The following is a 22289-nucleotide window of genomic DNA, read 5'->3' on the forward strand; positions in this document are numbered from 1 at the left end:
AACCCACCAGAAAATAACAAATGTAGGCAAAAATGGAGGAATTGGAACCCTGTGCATTGTCAGGAGGAATGTGAGATAGTACAGCCACTGTGGAAACTAGAATGGTGGTTCCTAAAAAAATAAAAAATGGAGTTACAATATAATTTAGTAGTTCTACTCCTGGGTATTTACCCAAAAGAACTTAAAGCAGGGTCTCAAAGAGATAACTGTATAACCACATTCATACCAGCATTATGACTAAGAGCCAAATGGTGGAAGCAACCCTGGTGCTCACTGACAGGTAATAGATAAACAAAATGTGGTGAATACATACAATAGAGTATTATTCGCCTTTGAAAGGAAGGAAACTCTGACCCAGGTTACAACATGGATGAACTTTGAGGACACAATGCTAAGTGAAATAAGCCAGTCAGAAGAAGACGAAAACTGTATGATTCCTCTTATATGAAGTACCCCAAGTAGTCAAATCCACTGAGACAGAAAGTAGGATGGTGGTTGCTGGGGACGAGAAGGAAGGCTGAATGGGAGCTGTTTAATGGGTACGGAGTTTCAGTTTTGCAGGATGAAAAAAGTTACAGTGGCTGGTTGCACACCAGTATGAATGTTCTTTTTTTTTTTTTTTTTTTAATTTATTCATTTTTTAGAGAGGAGAGGGAGAGACAGAGTGAGAGAGAGAGAGAGGAAAGACAGACAGAGAGAAGGGGGGGAGGAGCTGGAAGCATCAACTCCCATATGTGCCTTGACCAGGCAAGCCCAGGGTTTCGAACCGGCGACCTCAGCATTGCCAGGTCAACACTTTATCCACTGCGCCACCATAGGTCAGGCAGTATGAATGTTCTTAACAGCACTAAACTGTACACTTAAAACTGTTTAAGATAGTAAAGTTTATGTTATGTATACTTTACCACAATTCAAAAATAAAAACAGAGACTTGAAAGTTGATAAGACCTGGATATAAATACTGGCTTGCCTTTCCCACCTTATAACTTTGTTATTTGAGTTACTGGTGCTCAGATTCCTTATTTGTGAAATAGGGATAATAGTACTTTCTCATAGGGTTATGAGGGTGATATGAATGAATGCATATGAGATATTTAGCATACTACGTGACCCAAAATAAGAACCCCATGAAAGTTGGCTTTGAGCCACAGCGGTAGGCATGGAGTCTTTAGCCAGTGGCAGAGTGGGTACCAACAAGAGAAAATCCCTTGTGGTCTCTCAAGAAGCTGTATAAGGAATAATATCCCTCCTGGGGGTATAACATAGCCCAGGGAGTGACTCACAGCCTTGAAAGCTCAGAAACTAAACTTTACCCACACAAGAGCCCACATGGATAAGTCACAGGAAACCAATATATTAACAACATACAGAAGCTGAACAAACCTGTTTTTTTCCTGCAAGCAGATTTGCATAGGAAAGCAAATTATAATTAGAAGGTTGCCTGATAAGTATGAACTCAACAAAGTGAAGTAAATGCCTCAACGGTACAACAGTACTGAGCTAAGGAAAATAGATGCATTCATTTCCATATTGGGATGATCTTCAGAGTTTAAAAAAATGTTTTCCATTGACTAGAAAGAGAGCAAGAGAGAGAAACAAAGAGAGAGAGAGAGAGAGACAGAGAGAGAGACAGAGACAGAGACAGAGACAGAGAGAGAGAGGCATCAATTCATTGTTCCACTTAATTGTTCCATTTAGTTGTGCGCTTACTGGCAACTTCTTGTATGTGTCCTGACCAGGGATTGAACTCTCAACCTTGGGTGACTTTAAAACCATTACTTGCCTGTCCACTTCAGGGACATACTCCATGAAAAAAACAACTGCAAAACCACAACAGCTTAAACTGTTTTTTGCCATCACATACTGGTGAGAGTGCTAGTATGGTTATTATTAGACAGTTATATGAGTATTACAAGATAAAGCAAGTGAGTAATTATGTTGCGTTATTGAGAGCTGGGACTTTCAGTGTGGAACAAAGAAGTGACAGATGTAAGACAGAACACTCCTAAGCTGAGTCAGATGATAGCATGAGTTAGGCAGAAAAGAGGACGTTCTCAAGTATGAAAGACTTTAAGATCTATGTCGAAAGGACTGAGGAACCAATCTGATAAGCTTCCACTGTCCAAAAATGCAGCCATTGAGCACCAACTTAGTATGATAAGTCCAATGGATAAAAACACATCACCTAGATAGAAATCTATAAGTTTATAGTAATACTTTAAAAAAAAACCCACCTCATTGGTGAGTTTTGGAAGATGTTAGGCAATCAGCTCGAATTTTGAAAACTGGTAAATAGAGAAAAAGTGTCAAGTCCTTCCCTCACCTCTCCTTTACGAACTGTGCCTCATGGTAAACAAAAACTGGTAAGAAAAAGCTTTTCTTTATAGCAGTACTTTTAGCTAATACACGAAGAAAAGGGAATTAGAATGCCACCATTGGCAACCCCTAATGACTCAATGAGTCTGGGCAATGCTAGTCAAGCACAAACACTGAAGAGGGAGACAACCAGACATTCCTGTATGCCTCCTAATGGAAATGCACAGCACTATATGAAATAATGCTGTCAAAAACTCAAATCTGAATCTGATAACGCCTCTAAATCGAACTACTAATTTATAAAATACAGAGGCAACACAGAATCCCATAAAACTGTATGAGAGGATGCAATTAGCAAATTCCACACTGTAGGGATCGCCACAGTACAAACAACATGGTTTCTCCTACAGATAACCTGCAGTACAAAAAGAGAAGACAGTCGACAGATTAAAAATGACTTATAAGGCATTCCAACTAACTGCAATAAATGGACCTTATTTGAATCCTGATTCAAATAAACTGTTTTAAAAAACTGCAACATTTGAATATACTAGATAAAGAATTAATGTTCAGCCCTGGCTGATTGGTTCAGTGGTAGAGCGCAGGCCTGGGGTCTGGAAGTCCCAGGTTTGATTCTCAGTCAGGGCACACAGGAGAAGCACCCATCTGCTTCTCCACCCCTCCCCCTCTCCTTTCTCTCTATCTCTCTCTTCCCTTCTTGCAGCCAAGGCTCCATTGGAGCAAAGTTGGCCCGGGCGCTGAGGATGGCTCTATGGTCTCTGCCTCAGGCGCTAGAATGGCTCTGGTTGCAACAGAGTGACGCCCCAGGTGGGCAGAGCATCGCCCCCTAGTGGGCATGCCGGGTGGATCCTGGTTGGGCGCATGCGGGAGTCTGTCTGACTGCCTCCCCACTTCTAACTTGGGAAAAAATGAAAAAATAAATAAAAAAAAAAGAATTAATGTTAATTATTTTCAGATGTGATAATACATTGTGTTTTCTTTTTGAAAGAAATCTTCATCTTTTAGAGATGTTTTTTGATATATTTAGATGAAATGTAAGGCTAAGTGAGGTTTCCTTGACAATAGCCAAGGATGAGGGTGTGAATAAGAGTACAAGTGACATAAGATCAGCTATGAGTTGACAACTGTTACAAGTGGGTGATGGGTATATGAGAGTATTGTATTGTTCTATTTTTGTATATCCTTAAAAATTTCAATAATAGGAAATGTACCTAATATAGATGAAGCAATTTATTGATCCCAACCTTTGTTGATGGTTCTCAGATAATTTGTCACATTATCGAATGGTCATGGATTTGGCACAGGTGACGTTAAATCCTGAATACATGCAGGTTTTTTCAGATGGAATGATGGAACAGCACGGCACTTTCCTAAGGAAACTTCAGTTGTATATAAAGATCATTGCATTAAATAGGCTATGTTATCACTAATTTAGCTTCCACGAGAGAGCATGGTAACAATATCAATGCTCTTAACAACTTAAAACTGTATTTTTCTTAGGGTTCTTATTTCTCTGGAACCTTTCACTAAACAAATGCACCCCCAACACTTCCACATATGACTTTTGCCTATCTCTACCACCATCTTTATAATCACCTTTTGAAGAAAGGTGATATATATATGAGAGACAATCTCCATCGTCCAAAAAGATGCTGTTTGGCCCTGGCCGGTTGGCTCAGCGGTAGAGCGTCGGCCTGGCATGCGGGGGACCCAGGTTTGATTCCCGGCCAGGGCACATAGGAGAAGCGCCCATTTGCTTCTCCACCACCCCCTCCTTCCTCTCTGTCTCTCTTCCCCTCCCGCAGCCAAGGCACCATTGGAGCAAAGATGGCCCGGGCGCTGGGGATGGCTCCTTGGCCTCTGCCCCAGGCGCTAGAGTGGCTCTGGTCTCGGCAGAGCAACGCCCCGGAGGGGCAGAGCATCGCCCCCTCGTGGGCAGAGCGTCGCCCCCTGGTGGGCGTGCCGGGTGGATCCCGGTCGGGCGCATGCGGGAGTCTGTCTGACTGTCTCTCCCTGTTTCCAGCTTCAGAAAAATACAAAAAAAAAAAAAAAAAAAGATGCTGTTCAACTCTATTTTCTGAAGATGGTACTGTGAAAACTTGGTATCATTACATTAAAATATTAAGACTGCTTTTATAAGTGTCAAACACTCCTCCCTACTTGAGAGTCATTTTCCTCTAAGAGTGGTTCTCAAACTTCTGCATGTATCAGTATTACCCAGAGAGCTTGTAAAACACAGATATTACTGCGTCCGCACTCAGAGAATTTCTGACTCAGGTCTGGGTTCAGGCCTGAGAATATATATTTTTCACAAGTGTCCAGATACTGCTGATGCTCTGATGCTGCAGCTTTGGAAACTGCACTTGAGAATTATTGTCCTAGAGACCGTCTATGAAAACTTATATATCCCTTGCTTCCCCAACTCCTTTTTCCTCTTAAGAACCAAGTCCATTGACACTTTCTAGGCAAAAATTTATTATTAATCCTTTCTTTGATTTATATATATGCCTTTGAATTCTATGATGCCTTCCACTGGACAATTTTTATATAATCCTTTTCTGAAATGAATTATCCTTAAATGATACTTACTCAGAAGTATTCTTTATCAGGTTGGAGGCATTTTGGCTCCCATATTCCCAAATATTAATCAGACTAATTTTTACTATCTTTCCTATTTTTCTCCTTCTTCTGTCCTCCATTCCTCTAACCAAACCAAAAAGAAGAACAGTGATAACCACAAAAAGATGTTACTACATGGTGTTTCCACTAGAATACAATTTCTTAGAGGACAGTAAACCTTCTGATTTTATTATGGCTGTCCTTTTCCATCATGTGATGGCCATATACCAATATTATTTGAAAATACAAGGCCTGTTTTCTATTAATATTTATAGAATTCAAAGTCTTGCCACAGGGTAGGCATTCAATCCATTTTTGTCAAGTGAAATATTTAAATCAGAATCTCAGAGGCAACTGAGGTTCAGGGAACCTAAGATGCACAAAAGGTCACAAAACCTGTCGTCACAAGTGCCAGATTTCCACAACCCAGACCTCTTGATGCCCATCTGGGCTGTGCTCCGCCCTTAGTCTGTTGTACCTCTCACCAGTTTCATCAAAAGACAGCCACAGGGCCTAACGGGAGACAAAATAAGTCTAAAATAGTGCAGGTATAAATACTTAGAAAATAATCATACAATTCTCAATTAAGAAAATGCATTTACTCAGGAAAATAAGTTTTTAACACAGTATTTTGCTCTAGATGCTTTAGTTTTTCCAGATTTCTTTATGAAGTACCATATTTTTCACTCCATAAGATGCACCTGACCATAAGACACACCTAAGGTTTTAAGGAGAAAATAAGAAAAAAAAACATCCTGAACCAAATGGTGTGTTAAAATATTTAATAAAATACTGTATTTTTTTCTCCATAAGACACACAGGCATTTTCCCCCTCCACTTTTGGGGGTTAAAAAGTGCATCTTATAGAGCGAAAAATACAGTATGTAGGGGAGGCTATCATTCTAGGAAACTCAGAACACCTAGAAAACTCAGAAAGATGAGAATTCTTATGGGACTGGTTTGCAAGCACTGAATAGATTATCCTAACAGAGAAATTCACCCCTCCCTTGCCTTCGCACAGCATGGTCATAGCAAAATAATGACAAAACTGAAATTGTTAGGACCAGGTCATCTTTAGAGTCTGCTCTTTCTAGATGCAACTAGATTTAAGGGAAAGGAATTATGACTGCTTAGTAACTGTTCACTTAGTAACTGTTGAGTTAGGCTGCTTTTTTTCCTTCACCTTTATTAGTGTTCAAGGAACCCAAAATGTCTGAGACATGATTATAACCTCTACCACCTACTTCTAAATCCTATAAAAATTGAAACTGTTCTCTTCTCACTTATTTTAATTCATATCACCAACCAAAACATTTAACATCAGAAGAAATTCATTAAAGAAGGCTTTTAAACCCCAAGTTTGGCATATTTTTCAAGCTGACAAATAATGAAATATAAAGCTATGTTTATTAATTTATATGAAGTCACAAATGGTGATAACAGACTTGCCTTATATTTCCCGTCATGTAAATACCCAATTCAATATTCCTGACCTTCTGGCCTCATGCACACTGTAACACTATTCCTAGAGGCACAGAAGGGCCAGCAGCCAACTGACCCCTTTCCTCATCCCACCTGGGACTTCTGGGCCGTCCCATAGCGTTTAAACAGGACTTCTCTTCTAGAAAGTAACACTATAGTTATGAAACTAATAAAAGGATACTACTTTTCCTGATTTATGTGTTATTAATGATGATGTTTTAAAACACCATCCTTTTTAATAAGCATATACAAAGGAATTAAATCAGGCAGGGTCTCTGAAGTAGTAATTTGCTCACTACCACCATTTGTTGTGATCCTGTTTATTGTGGTAATTTAAAATCAAGCTAGTAAGCCAACTTCCTTTAAAAATTTCTGAAGTAAAAGCCACATTTCTAGTAATATATTTTATTTTTATTTTTTTTATATTTTTCTGAAGCTGGAAACGGGGAGAGACAGTCAGACAGACTCCCGCATGCGCCCGACCGGGATCCACCCGGCACGCCCACCACGGGGCGATGCTCTGCCCACCAGGGGGCGATGCTCTACCCCTCTGGGGCGTCGTTCTGCCGAGACCAGAGCCACTCTAGCGCCTGGGGCAGAGGCCAAGGAGCCATCCCCAGCGCCCGGGCCATCTTTGCTCCAATGGAGCCTTGGCTACGGGAGGGAAAGAGAGAGACAGAGAGGAAGGAGGGGGGGGTGGAGAAGCAAATGGGCGCTTCTCCTATGTGCCCTGGCCGGGAATCGAACCCGGGTCCCCCGCATGCCAGGCCGACGCTCTACCGCTGAGCCAACCGGCCAGGGCCTCTAGTAATATATTTTAAATGCTGGACTATGCCATTCCCTCATGGCCATCCATCCCAACCCCAAAGTAGGATTTATGTTTTAAGTAACAGCCAATGTGAATGGTTATGCTTATCAAGTGGAGTTCACTCCCAGTGGAGCAGGCGGCACACTTGGCCGAGCGCTCACCAAGGCTGGCCCACGCCATGCCGCTATCAGCCAGATTCCACACATGCACTTGTCCAGCTCCTGAGACGGCTCACTCGTGTCTGGACACCAGAGTGTTTCACCACGCTAAGTGAGACGACAGATAATCGTACCCTCTTTGTGACCATGCCCAAAGTTTAATTCACATGCCCTTGCCATTTATTTTGAGGAAAAGATAATACATATACTAATCAAATTTGGAATTATATGTCCAGATAAATATCACTTCTGTTTTTTTCCCTTTTGTTAGCTCATCACTATACATTTTTCTTGGAATGCTTAACAATTGTGTTAGAGAACGGACATCAAATGATGCTTGGAAATGTGATACCCATGTTCGTTTCACACTTCATCAGCTTTTACAACTGTAGCTCAATGAAATGTAGGAGAGCTTGGCCAACAGCCATATTTACCAAGTTATAAAATAGGGGTCAAGTTACTTTTTTCATAGAAAGAAAAAAATGTTTATTTTTCATGCCACATGACTGAAGCAGCTAACACCCTGGAGCAGCAATTGTCAACCGGTGTGTGGCAAAAATTTTTAAAACATGCACTACCTGACTATTTAGTCAGGGGCACTGGCCTCTTTTTCCCTTAGATTGTCAAATAAGAAAATGACAACAGCCAACACAACAACAGCTGTCCAATTGAATGAATCAAAATTACACCTATTTATTTTCTCGTCAGGTCGACATAAATATATTTTTTGGTGTGCTGCAGAATATTTTAGCAATTTGTGTGTGCCGTGAGACAGAAATGGTTGAAAATCGCTGCCCTAGAGAAAGGCACCATAAGTATGTGTACTGACATGGTTTAGTACCTGTGTAACTGGAGGTATGGACTATACTATAAACAGCTTCATAACGCAAGAAAATACTTCTTCTCTCACCCCCTTCCACTCAGGATCTACTGACACAGAAACATATTGAATCAGATCATCTTCGGCGGTAAATTTTTCACCTGAAAATCATGGCTTTTGCTTTCTGCATCTAGGCTAGAAGCAGAAACGGCTTATTCCCTTCACAGGCAGGGGAAAAAGCTAAAGGCATCAGCACAAATGCATCTTTCTAATTCAGATTTCAATCTGTCAGAAAGGATTAAAGCCTCATGCATACATAAAATGAGGACTATAAATGATAACGAAAACAGGGTCTGGAATGACTCTGCTCCCCCAGCTGCTGTGTGACTAGCAGGGGAGAAAGGAAAGCGTCTTTTACTCACCTCTGTTAAACCCGAGACTTCGCCTTTTGCTAATGGTTTGCTGATGGATGGTGTGTGTATTCTGGCGTCTGCTACTGGCTGTCCTTTCATAAAATGCTTTCCTGATTCATAAATGTCCACTTCAACCATTTTCCCCATGAACGTGGGGTTCTTTGGCACTAAAACCTTTTAAAAATTTCAGAAGGTTTAATTTTTTAAAATAAACTTTTAGAACAGTTTTAAATTTATAAACTTATTGCAAAGGAAGCACAGAGAATTCCTGTATACCCCATACTCAGTTTCCTATTAAAACATTTTACATTAGGGTGACAAACTTGTCACAATTAATGAGCCATTATTGGTGTGTAATTATTAAATTCCATACTTTTTTCAGAATTCCTCAGCTGTCAACTAATATCCTTTTTCTACTCCGGGATGGCACCCTGAGTGGGCTCCACCTCCCAGCTGCTCCAGGCCGGGTCTGGCTGGAAGGAAAGGCACTCGGGGGGGAGCAGCACCTGCTGTCCTGAGGCATGTGGCAGGCAGGCCTGGGACCCCCAGCAGTCAGCCAGGCACTTCTGGACAGGCCTTTGATATCCTGCCCTTGGCTGTCCCACACGATGAAGAAAACCCAGACAACCCTGATGAAAGCCTCAGACTTTTAGTAGCTTCCCAGTTAGCTGTCAGAGTACTGGTTTGGGCAGAAACTTCAGATAAAGGCCTGTACGTTTGTGTGTACATGAGTGTGTGCTCGTGCACATGTGCATGTGTTTTGGGGAAAAAACAAGGACATTTAAAAGCAACCTTTTCACTATCCCAAACACGGGTATTTGGAAGTAAATGGTTGCTTTAACTAATGGTTGTCATTCAGTTCTTTGCTGTTACAAAACCGTGTATTTGTTCATTTCACCTCCGTGCAGAACCAGCTGCTCTGAGGGCACTTTGGCTAGTTCACAGGAAACTGCCAGGTGGTCTCTTTCCACCGGAGATTTCAGGCAAAAGTGCTTGTTTGCCACCAGCAGATGCTGCCCTGCTCTGGGCTTAGCGGTAGTTCGCACGCAGTGCGTCCCCCTTACACTTCTATTTTAGCACAGGAGCTACTTGCCAATCTTTTCAAGTTAGGATCCAAATGAATAGATAAATTCTAATCCAGCAATACTTTGATATCTTGATACAATCTTTACTTCTGGAACTCATCTTATGAGAAAAGTAATTCCTATGACATCTTTAATACTTAGTTATAGAGGCTAAAAAGTCAGATGAGAGCCAGAAGTTCCACAGCCAATTTCTCCAAGAGGCAGAACTGGATCCTGGACTTCTTGAGTCTGATGTTTTATGACCACTTAGTACACTGCTTCATCAAAGCAGAGGAAGAAAGTCACCTGGGTGGTGAATTACTCATGGCAAGCAAATGAGCTACAAGAGCTTTAGGATCAGAATATGAAAGCCCTTTTAAATCAGTTTTTATAAAACAAGGAAATCTCTAGAGTAAACTATCCCTGGGAGATCTGGTACTATTCTGGGAGAAAATAACTCTCCTTGATCTGCTGCCTTGATCTGAATGAAGGGCTCAGTGTTTTCTCTCCCTCGGGTTTTAATAATTGGAAAAAGCCTGACTGCTTTAAATTGGAGGAAACAGCTAATGAGGCATGCCATTGCCTTTAAAATAAAGGGAGAAAAGTTCCCTGCTGAGGCAGAAACCCAGATGGCAAGAGAAAGGAGAGGGAAGAGGCAACAAAAATACAATCAAGCTCCTCCCCAGGGCTGAGCAAAAAGCTGGCCTGAATAGGAAAATGGCTCTCTGGAGTCTATTAATGAGATGGAAAATGGGGAAGAGACTTGGCTCAGACACAGAGTGTTGGAAAGCCTTCCTCAGCTGTGGTCTCCACTGGGTGCTGAACAGGGCTTGTTTTGTCAGGGTCTTGATGAGCTCTCCCCACCTTTCCTGAGGACCTGGGCCCCTGTCTGAGACTGTTCCTTGTGGACTATCAATGCTGGAGGCCTCTTCTGCTGTGGCTTCCCTGCTTCCTAAGACGTGAACTTGGCTGTCCTTGACCATCCCTTACCTGACTCACCGACATTGGTCTTAAGAGCCTTTCCAAGCTCTAATTCTACCATGACCCATAGAAAAATACATCCATTTCTCATTTGATTGGAAAAGAACAACAAAAAAGGAAAACTTGTTTGATCTGAAGTTTAATACAACCCAGGAATGACCCATGAACTCCCTGTGCCCATGAAGGTCTCCCACCTAAGAGGGCATACACATCTCCACACCTCAGTGCCCTGAAGGGGACATGCTGTTTTCCTTAGGCACTTTTGCTTTGCTTTGTTTTACCAACCGGGGAAGTGGAGTCCCAACTGCTGAAACAGAAGTCTGGCCACCGGCGAGGCAGGGCAGACTCACTCACATGCACAGGGGAAGAAGCCCTTTAGGTTGGCCTCGAAGAAAATTTTCAAAGTAAGGTTCATTTGATCCTCATACTGGTTCTTCAGAGTTGTTCACACAGTTTGAGTTGAATCAAATGGGCAGACTCTTTGCCTTTGCTCTCAGCATTTTGATCAAGGTAGGAGTTAAAAAATAAATACTAAAACTGAAAAAAACCAACCAATCAATAGGCCCACATGAGTGCCATGACAGCAAGAGGAAATCCCCGCCCTTCCATGCTGATGTCGCCTGTAGACATCCTTCCTGTCTCTGGACAGGGCTTTCCCCTTCACTTGGCCAAGCTATGGGAATTTTGGCTGGGACAGCTGCCTGTTCCAAACTCCCAAAGCCTAACGCTGGCACTGTCAAAGACTGATGAGGATTAGAGGCACTGTTTCTTTACAGAGAATGTCTTGTAGACTAAGCCATGTTAGTCCACTGGCTTGATGCTATAGAATAGCCTTGCTGACACAAGTTTCTATAATCCACCTCCCCCCACACACAGCACACACATCTTTAAGTTCATTTTTCTTAAACTGACTTACTCTCAGAACTCTTTTTCATTTTGGAGAAAACTTAAGAACACAGAAGTATCTCTTACCTGCTCATAGAATCGATTGTGTGCAACGTAAAACTTGGAATCAAAAGATTCTTCTGTTACTAACACTTGTTGTCTTTCACCAATCTGGGAAGAGAAAGAAAAAAAGGAATAAGGGAAATACCTAGAAATCAAAATAAATGCCAGCTCAAATAATTCTGGGCCAGGAAGCAGTATCCTCTTGAGTGTAAAGTAGACTCTAAATGGCTAGTTGCTTACAGCTAATAGAAGAATCACAGTACAAATTTCCTGAAAGACATTATTAATTATTTGGTAATATAAAATGAACATAGTATGAAATCTTATTTTCTTACATAACTATGAAACAAAACTTGATCTTATTTCTTCCTTCAACAGAAGATAATTAAGGCTTCTAAGACATATAAAAATCTTCTAAATATCACTTTGTTTCTTGAAAAAACAGTTTCTAAACAAGCTGCTTCTAGTTCAAATTCATGAAAATATTTTGGCAATAGAAAAGAGTAGTAATAAACATTAATTTGAGTTACAAGGGATGTAATGCTAAAGAATATGCTTCCAAACACTAGTCATTATGTCCTTGCACCTAAACATCTCACATACTGCATACTATTCTAAAATTACTGATTAATTCACACAGCTATTTATTATATAGATTTTCTCTGTCACAGGCAACTGGCTCTCTATGGTGTAGCCATGACCTCATATTCACACTTTTAAAGAGAAACACAGCAAAAATATGGAACTGTTAATTCTCTACAGAATCAATCTATAGTTATCTATATTTATGATCTAAGCATACATTTTTAATAACCAAGAAGCTAAATCAGACAAAATATGGGTTAAAGAAATATGACTATTCTAAAAGTCTACTATTTTCAAATTTATTCCACTGTGAAATGTAACATATAAAGTATCAATTACTTATTTTTACAGGGTTGTCAAAATGTCTGATGTAGCATACCAGCTGTATTGAATGATTGTGCCCAGAATTATTTTTGCCATTGCTACTGGGCAAATATAACCTGCCATATTAAAGCACATTGGCAGAAAATTTTTTATTTTTTTTCTTTTATTTATGACTGTAAAAACAAAATGAAACTTTATTATAACAATCATATACTCAATTTAAACAAATTCAAATAGTAGTTACCCCAATGCAAACAAGAGGAGCTGCTAGACTCAACCTTACAATGGTAACCACAAACACACTATCCCCCCAAATCCTCAAACAAAAAATTCACAGATGTGTCCGTGGAAATACAGATGCTGATGGGTTCCCTGCATCAAACACATCAGCCCCACGTCCTGTTGGCTCACCACAGATCTCACTGAGAAACCTTGTTACAGAAAAATCAGTCACCAAAGTTTAAAACTTTTTGAAAATAACTGTAAAGATGCTAGTATTTAGGTTGCATAATCAATAAGCCAGTTTTTAACACTGATTTTCATGTATGTTCACCAATTTAGGGTTCTTGTTTTTAATCTAAGCAGGAAAACCTAAGTGATCTCTGCAGCTAAAGAATGCAGCATAGAGGGTCTTTTCAATTGTGCATCCATATCACACACACACGCACTCAGTGTTTGCCACAAGATCACCACCTTACAAAGGAAGCTCATTTAACCAGTATCATCTTGCCCAGTCCCAATGTCATTCTGCACAGAGCAATGAAAACAATTTAAACGCCTAAAAGAACAAGAGGAAGAACTAGAGGGTGAAAAGATATATATGACATAAAGATTTTCAAAAGCAATTCCTAGTCTCATATGTAGAGACTTGCCACCATGTTCAGGCAATTCCCATGTAAGAAACATAAACACAGCTGCACTAAATAGACCACCTAATAATTAAAAAAAAACCCCAAAAACCAAGACAAACCTCCTCAACATACAATGCCAGTGCCTAAATACACTATAATTTACTTTTTTTTTTTTTTTACTATCTTACTCAAATTGTAATCCCCTTAGCCAAAGGCTATAAGGTTTCTAGAATGATACTTATCAAGACTTATTTCACTCTCTGAAAACCAACAATGGTTCCTGCAACATTAACTTCTTTTAAAAATCATGTAGTGACAAAAATGATTTCCCCCAACTTCTACTTTGAGCTTTGTTTATTTGAAAAACCTGATGAATACTGGGTTTCACTGAGGTATATCTTTCTGCAAAAAAACTTAGAATGTTTACATACATATCATAGTGTGAGTTGTTTATAACTTAGGATAAGTATCTGTTGATGGTTCTTAAGGAAATCTGCAATTAAACTCCATCTAACATTAATTTTCCAGGAAATTAATCTAATAACAATATAAGACTGTAGATACTGAAACTGTATGCTGCTTCCTTCCTCTTGTTAGAGTTAATGTGGGCAGCAGTGGTCATCATTTTAGGGCTGTTTTATTTCATCTGGAGATAATAATGATAATATATACAAGTTAGAAAGATTTGCTATGTTTATACAGTATAGGGCAGGGCTTTTGATTAACCACCAGAGAACTATTTGTAGGCGAGTATTTAACTATTATTTGCCAAAGGGATTCAGGAAAACTGCCATGTGCAATAATTTATAGAGGTAGACAGACAACTCTTCAGTTGACCCTTTTAAGCCATGGATATGGAAGAGCAGGAAGCATCAACCCGTAGTAGTTGCTTGTCATATGTGCCTTGATGGGCAAGCCCAGTGTCTCAAACTGGTGACCTCAGTATTCTAGGTCTACGCTTTATCTGCTGTACCACCACAGGTCAGGCAGCTATAGATGTTTTATCTCATAAGGATGTTCTTAAAATTCCTCAGAGAATACTGGGAAAAAATGAGCATAAGAAAGCTAAGACCTTGATCAAAAACTGATATAATCCATCCCTACCCCCTAAAATTACCAAGAAAAGGTAATAAATGCTCCTCTCAAGATTTTTTAAAGGATATACAATAAAGTGAATAAAAACACAACCTTTAAAAAAATCAGCTATTTCAAATAACCATAAAACCAACAATGACATTAGGGAAGGGGGAGTTCAGGTGGAACTCTGGGAGATGCAACTTTGAGTTGGTGACAATAAGGAAATGAATGTGCCAGTGACACATATAATAAATCTCACATCTTTTTCTCTTTTTTCTAATGAGCTACTAGCCCCTATACTTTCCAACTGTTTTCTCCTCAATCCCACAAGATAACACAGTGTGGTTAAAAACCTGCATATAACAAGATTTAGGGGAGTTATCCAGATTTGACTACCACCGATTCTGCTATCTAGCAAGGAATTCTAATCTAAGAGAAAAAAGGCAGGGCATCTAAAGAGAAAAAGATAAGGCCAACAATATCCTTACACAAACAGGACAACCATCACTCAGCTATGTATTACGCTAATGACAGAAATAATCCAATAGAAGTGATCAGCTCAATCGGTTTTATAGATAATGACAAAGATGGGATATGTCTCATCTGACATTCTGATACTCTGCTGAGAAGTGAATCAGTTTCTATGGCTGTCTCACTATCATTATAGAATCTTTCCTAACAACTGGATCCCCTGACAGGAATGCGAGGTTACAAAACTCGCTGAAGACAAACCCTCCACAGAAGAAGATAACGAAAAGAATGCTTGTGAATTTTAAAAAAGGAACAAACTCCTGTGAATGTATGAGGTTGGAAATAACAGTTTTTATAAACTTTGTAACCAAAGGCAGACATGGTTATTCAGCAGAGATGAAAGTAGAATTGTAAACTCAAAGGATTGCCTAGAACAGGGGTTGGGAACCTATGGCTCGTGAGCCAGACGTGGCTCTTTTGATGGCTGCATCTGGCTCACAGACAAATCTTTAATAAAAATAATAATAACGTTGCCCTGGCCGGTTGGCTCAGCAGTAGAGCGTCGGCCTGGCATGTGGGGGACCCGGGTCTGATTCCCGGCCAGGGCACATAGGAGAAGCGCCCATTTGCTTCTCCACCACCCCCTCCTTCCTCTCTGTCTCTCTCTTCCCCTCCCGCAGCCAAGGCTCCATTGGAGCAAAGATGGCCCGGGCGCTGGGGATGGCTCCTTGGCCTCTGCCCCAGGCGCTAGAGTGGCTCTGGTCTCGGCAGAGTGACGCCCCAGAGGGGCAGAGCATCGCCCCCTGGTGGGCAGAGTGTCGCCCCCTGGTGGGCGTGCCGGGTGGATCCTGGTCGGGTGCATGCGGGAGTCTGTCTGACTGTCTCTCCCCGTTTCCAGCTTCAGAAAAATACAAATAATAATAATAATAATAATGTTAAAAATATACAACATTCTCATGTATTACAATCCATTCATTTCCTACCACTCATGTTCATGGGCGCGGGTGGCTAGAGCCAATCACAGCTGTCCTCCGGGACAACACCAGATTTTTATTGGATAATGCGTAACGTACATAGGTTGTTGTATAGCTCTCATGGAATTACATTTTAAAATATGTGGCGTTCATGGCTCTCAGAGCCAAAAAGTTCCCCAACCCCTGGCCTAGATAGAAGGTAGCTTCAAGATAACCAGAACAGTCAAAGTTGGGAAGAAAGGGGAAGAGGGAACATACCTCAACATAATAAAGGCCATGTATGACAAACCCACAGCCAACATCATATTTAATAGGCAAAAACTATAAGGGTTTCCCTTAAAATTGGAAACAAGATAAGGATGTCTGCTTTTACCACTCTTATACAACATAGCACTACAAGTCCTAGCCATAGAAATCAGACAAAAAGAAGAAATAAAAGACATCCAAATAGGAAAGGAGCATGTAAAACTGTCATTATTCCCAGATGTAATGTTACTGTACATAGAGAATCCTAAAGATTCCACTAAAAAAACTACCAGAACTGGTAAATGAATTCAGTGAAGTAGCAGGATACAAAATAAATATCCAGAAATCAGTTGCATTTTTATACACCACTAATGGACTATGAGAAAGGGAAACTAAGAAAAAGAATCCCATTCACAATTTCTTCAGAAAGAACCCTCCCTCTGTAAAATCAATAATTTTTAAAATAAATTATTTAAATAAATTAAAATATCTAGGAATAAATTTAACCAAAGATTTAAAAGACCTGTACTTGAAAAATCTTAAGACAGTGAGACAGAAATTGAAGATACAACTAAATGTAAGCATATACTATGTTCATGGATAGGAAGAATTAACATAATTAAAATGTCCATATTACCCAAAGCAATCTACAGATTCAACACAATTCCTATCAGGATATCAATGGCGTATTTCACAGAACTAGAACAAATATGGCAAAAATTCATATGGAACCAAAAAAGGCCCTGAATAGCCAAAGCAATCTTGAGAAGAACAACAAAGTTGGAGGAATCATCCTACCTCATATTAAACTATACTACAAGGCCACAGGAATAGAAACACCTTGGTACTGGCATAATAAAAGCAGACATATAGATCAGTGGAACAGAGTAGGGAGCTCAGAAATAAACCCATACCTTTATGGTCAATTAATATTTAACAAAGGGGGCAAAAACATAAAATGGGGTAAAGGTAGTCTATTCAATAAATGGTTTGGGAAAAGTTGAACGATACATGCAAAAATACGAAACTAGACCACTTTCTTACAACATACACAAGAATAAACTCAAAATGGATAAAAGACAAATGTTAAGACTCAAAACCATAAAAATCCTAAAAGAAAACACAGGCAGTAAAATCTTGAACATTTCTCGTAGCAATATTTTTTTCTGATATATCTCCTTGGGCAAGGGAAACAAGAAAAAAAATAAACAAATGGTACTACATCAAACTAAAAAGCTTTTGCACAGCAAGGGAAACCATCAACAAAATGAAAAGACAACTCACTGAATGGGAGAACATATTCATCAATGATATATCTGATAAGAGGTGAACATCCAAAATTTATAAAGAACTTACAAAACACAATACCAACAAATAACAATCCAATTAAAAATGTGCAAAGGGCTTGACCAAGTGGTGATGCAGTGGATAGACTGTCATCTGGGACACAGAGGACCCAGGTTTGAAAACCCGAGGTCAACAGCTTGAGCATAGGCTCATCCGGCTTGAGCATGGGCTCACCAGAATGAACACAGGGTCTTTGGCCTGAAGCTTAAGGTCACTGACTCGACTGTAGTCCCCTGGTCAAGGGAAATACGAGAAAGCAATCAATGAACAACTAAGGAACTGCAACAAAAAACTGATGCTTCTCATCTCTCTCCCTTCCTCTCTGTCTGTCCCTATCTGTTCCTCTCTCTGTCTCTCTTGAAAAAAAAAAAAAAAAAGGGCAAAGGACCTGAATAGATACTTTTTCAAAGAGGACATCAAAATGGCCAGTAGACATATGAAAAGATGCTCAATGTCACTAATTATCAAAGAAAAGTAAATTATAACCACAACGAGATATCACCTCACTCCTGTCAGAATGCCTATAATCAATAAATCAACAAATAATAAGTTCTGGGGAGGGTGTGGAGAAAAGGGAGCCCTCCTGCACTGCTGGTGGGAATGCAGACTGTTGCAGCCACTGTGAAAAGCAGTGTGGACTTATCTTAAAAAATGAAAAATGGAACTGCCTTATGACCCAGCAATTCCACTTCTGGGAATATATGCACACCTATGTTTATTGCAGCATTATTTAAAACAATCAAATTCAGAAGCAGCCCAAGTGTCCATCAGTCAAAAAGTGGATAAAAAAACCGGTACATTTACACAATAGAATACTACTGAGCCATAAAAGAAAGAACTCTCATTCCTTGTGACAGCATGGATGGACACCGAGAACATTATGCTAAGTGACATAAGCCAGTTAGAGAAAGACAAGTACCATATGATTTCACTCATATTCATATGTGGAATCTAATAAACAAAATAAACTAACAGACAAAATAGAAAATTACTCATAGATAGAGAATAGATTGACAGCTGAAAGAAGAGAGGGGGGACTTAGGAGCTGGGTGAAAAACATGAAGGGAGTAAGCTGAAAAAACGAAACTCATCAACACAGACATCAGTATGGTGATTACTAGGAAAGGGGGTAGAGGGTATAAGGGGGATAAATAGTAAAGGAAAAAGACTTGACTTGGGGTGGTGAACATACAGTATGATATAACACACACATACACAAAGAGGAAAGTGATGAGGAGGCAGAGGATGGTCAGAAGCAGGAAAGCATAGTTCTAGTAGAAACCTGGGTGAGAGGAGGGGTTACTCAGAAACACCCAATGCCACATATCTGAATTAGACAAAAGGGTGAGAAAGCTCAGGGTTTGGGCAGATTATTTTTAAGATAAAAGAGATTTGACTACATTTTGGGCCTTCACATTCCTCATCAAAAAATTGAGCTGGCCGGTTGGCTCAGCAGTAGAGTGTCATCCCAGTGTGTAGAAGTCCCAGGTCTGATTCCTAGCCAGGGCACACAGGAGAAGCACCAATCTGCTTCTCCACCCTTCCCCCTCTTTTTTCTCTCTATCTCTCTCTTCCTCTCCCACAGCCAAGGCTCCATTGGAGAAAAGTTGGCTGGGCGCTGAGGATGGCTCCATGGCCTCCGCCTCAGGTTCTAGAACAGGGGTCTCAAACTCGTGGCCTGTGGGCCCCATGCGGCCCGCCGAACAATTTTGTGCGGCCCGCAGACTAATCCACGAAGTTCAAAATATTTTGGATAAAATTAAGTAAGCCCGTGGATTAGTCTGCGGGCCGCACAAAATTGTTCGGCAGGCCGCATGGGGCCCGCAGGCCGTGAGTTTGAGACCCCTGTTCTAGAATGACTTTGGTTGCAATGGAGCAAAGCCCCAGATGGGCAGAGCATTGCCCCCTAGTGGGCATGCCGGGTGGATCCCGGTTGGGCACATGCAGGAGTCTGTCTGTCCGCCTCCCAACCCACCCCACCTTGCTTCTCACTTTGGAAAAAAAAAATTGAGTTGTACGGAAGTGAAAAGGAGGTGGGCAGAGGAGAACAGGGCTGAAGAGGGAGAGGATTGTAATATTTAAAGGACCTTTCTATTCCAAAATTCTAAGTCATTATTCATGGTAGGTCTGTAGGTGAGGGACTGGTATGCCCACCAAGTTCCAGGTTAAAAAAAAAATGAGCTCTAAATCCTGGCTTTATTTTATTTTATTTTATTTTATTATTTATTTTAGTGAGAGGAGAGTATGCAGAAAGACTCCTGCAAGCACCCCAACTGGGATCCACCCAGCAAGCCTACTAGGGGGAGATGCTCTGCCTATCTGGGGCGTTGCTCTGTTGCTCAGCAACTGAGCTTTTCTTAGTGCCTGAGACAGAGGCCACAGAGCCATACTCAGTGCCCAGGGTCAATTCATTCCAATCGAGTCATGGCTGAGGGAGGAGAGGTAAGAGAGAGACAGAGAGAGAGAGAAGCAAGAGAGAGAGAAGTGAGAGAGACAGAGAGAGAGAAAGAGAAAGAGAGAGAGAGGCGAGAGGAGAAGGGATAGAGAAGCAGATGGTCACTTTCCCTGTGTACCCTGACTGGGAATCAAACCCAAGATATCCACACGCCAGGCTGACACTCTTCCACTGAGCCAACTGGCCAGAGCCCAGGCTCTTTTTTTTCCAAATAGTAAATTACAGCTACTTTCTTGCTGTAGTTAAAGTAACAACGTAATCTTTCATATCCACCAAGAAACACAAAGTCTCTCAAAAAGCTATGGAGTGACCTGAAACTAAATAAATCTGTCAAAATCTTCCCATTGATATACTCCTACCCCTTTTTAAAAATAATATTAAGAAAGATATCCTTTTCCTTTTTGATTTGCTTTATTATATATAATTTATAATCAATTAAATAAAATGTTCATTTAATTTTTACAACAGTTGAGTTTAATAACTTGGGGTGGGAATACAATCCCTTGCTATAGCATTTCCACAGGAAATTCACTTTCCATTGACAAAGTATGACCTTCAGGACATTTGGAAGTGGTTGTCATTCCTAGTACCTTTTTTAACAAGCCAGGCATACTCTATGATTACACTCATCAAATGTCAGTGGAGAAAGGAATTTTTCCTAGATTTTCTTTTAGTCCATTTTAACCTGACTTTACAAAGACATTTTATGAAAAATGAATTACACAAATAGTCTTGTATAGCACCCCTCCATTTCACAACTTGAGTGACTGAAGAGAGGGACGGTGCCAGACCCCCCGCCAGCCCCAAGCTTTCGCATACAGGTGACCCCAGAGCTCCCAGAGCTGGGGCCTGGCTATGAAAGGATGAGGTAGATTTTTTAGGCCTTGTTGAAAAAAAACAGGAGAAAAGCTCATGCTTTTTTTTTTAAACCACAAAGGCAGAAAATAAAGACACTATTCCCCTAATAAAAGAGAAGGTAAAAATGTGAAGGGAGTGCAGCAATCTCTGATTTCACAGAGGGAAAACTGAGGTCCCGCAAGATGCCGTGGTTTGTGCAGTGGTGGAGGGAAGAGAAGGAAGTCTGGAAAGCACCCCATCGCGTGGTGCTGCCCAGCTAACTGCTAGCTGCAGAGCCACAGCAGCCTGGATCCCACTGCAGCGCAGGGCTCTTCCTGGAGCACAGAAACATCTGTGACAAACAAAACGCAGTGGCTTTTTAAAAATTCTGTTTTTGGGGTAGAGTTTTTAGTACTGTTACATAATCAGCTAAACTGTGTTATTTGTGTCACATCTATGCTTAAAATTACCCAAGGGCCTGAAGTTGTGACAAACATCAGTCCTAACCATATGGCTACATAACACACACAAGCACACTAGCGTGAAGAAAGCAGTGGTTTCCAACAGAATATGGCTGCTGAATGAATGCTCGTTCACATGCCCTCTATTTCTCCATTTGTCCTGAAATAAACGATACCCCACGTGGCTGTATAAGTATTTAGAAAGAGAAACTGAAAAGAATTGCTTCAAGACAGGCTGACAATATCAGAATTAGACAAAGACATTAGACTATCTGGCCTACACCTTATATCAAGTTTACTTTTCCTTTACTTCTTTCTTTATTCCCCCAACTCACTTTTGTTTTCTTTAAATAGAAAAGCTGGGATGTGAAAAATAATTTCAATTCAATTTCTCCTCTGGAAGGTTGGATTAGGTTAGAGTTCAATATTTCAATATAACTGCCCAGAGTATCCAAAACACACTTACAAAGGATAGATATATATTTGAGGACCAGTGTAAGAGACATATTTATTTCTCGAAAACACAAGAAGTTAAAAAAGTTATTTTGTTTCCCATGAAAACTTCTTAGCAATTAATTTTTTTCTATCCAATTACCCAAGGGAAAAAATGGAGATTAAAACACACATATCAAAATTCTCATACTTATTTACATCAAATGCCCAATAAACTTGAGTTCTATCTCTGTTTATCCTACAAAATATCCTGACGTGCTACTTCTAGAGTTATGCTTTACCTTTTTTTTTTTAATTGTAGATAATAAAAAAAAAATTTTTTTCTACCTGATTGGTTTCTGAATGTATGACTCTGGGAAATGTCAAATGTCTTTCTTTAGTTCTAGCCAAATTAGTTTCTTTATTTTTCCCCCAAAGCTGCCTGGAACATGTTAAACACAAGGCTGTGACCTTAAACTCTGAAATAATATTTCTAGTGTCTGTGCAAAAACCTGCCCTCACATACACTTTCAGACTAATTACTGCAGTGTTATGTTGCCAGTAAACCACTATAATTACACTTGGAGCAAAGTATGGTC

General features: G+C 40.3%; 1 protein-coding gene across 7 annotated transcripts in view; it reads right to left on the bottom strand.

Annotated features, from left to right (window-relative positions):
• The window catches only part of CDKAL1 (CDK5 regulatory subunit associated protein 1 like 1), a 1056598-nt gene that overhangs the window by 206457 nt on the left and 827852 nt on the right, over window positions 1–22289 (bottom strand). For all 7 annotated transcript variants that reach the window (XM_066268295.1, XM_066268291.1, XM_066268292.1 and 4 more), the window contains 2 exons: window positions 11655–11738; window positions 8647–8811 (listed from right to left, as the gene is read on the bottom strand). In XM_066268295.1, the coding sequence (XP_066124392.1) occupies window positions 8647–8811; window positions 11655–11738 (249 nt within the window). The remainder of the gene's footprint in view (window positions 1–8646; window positions 8812–11654; window positions 11739–22289) is intronic.

Source organism: Saccopteryx bilineata, chromosome 3 (genome assembly GCF_036850765.1).
Source record: "Saccopteryx bilineata isolate mSacBil1 chromosome 3, mSacBil1_pri_phased_curated, whole genome shotgun sequence".
NCBI lineage: Eukaryota > Metazoa > Chordata > Mammalia > Chiroptera > Emballonuridae > Saccopteryx > Saccopteryx bilineata.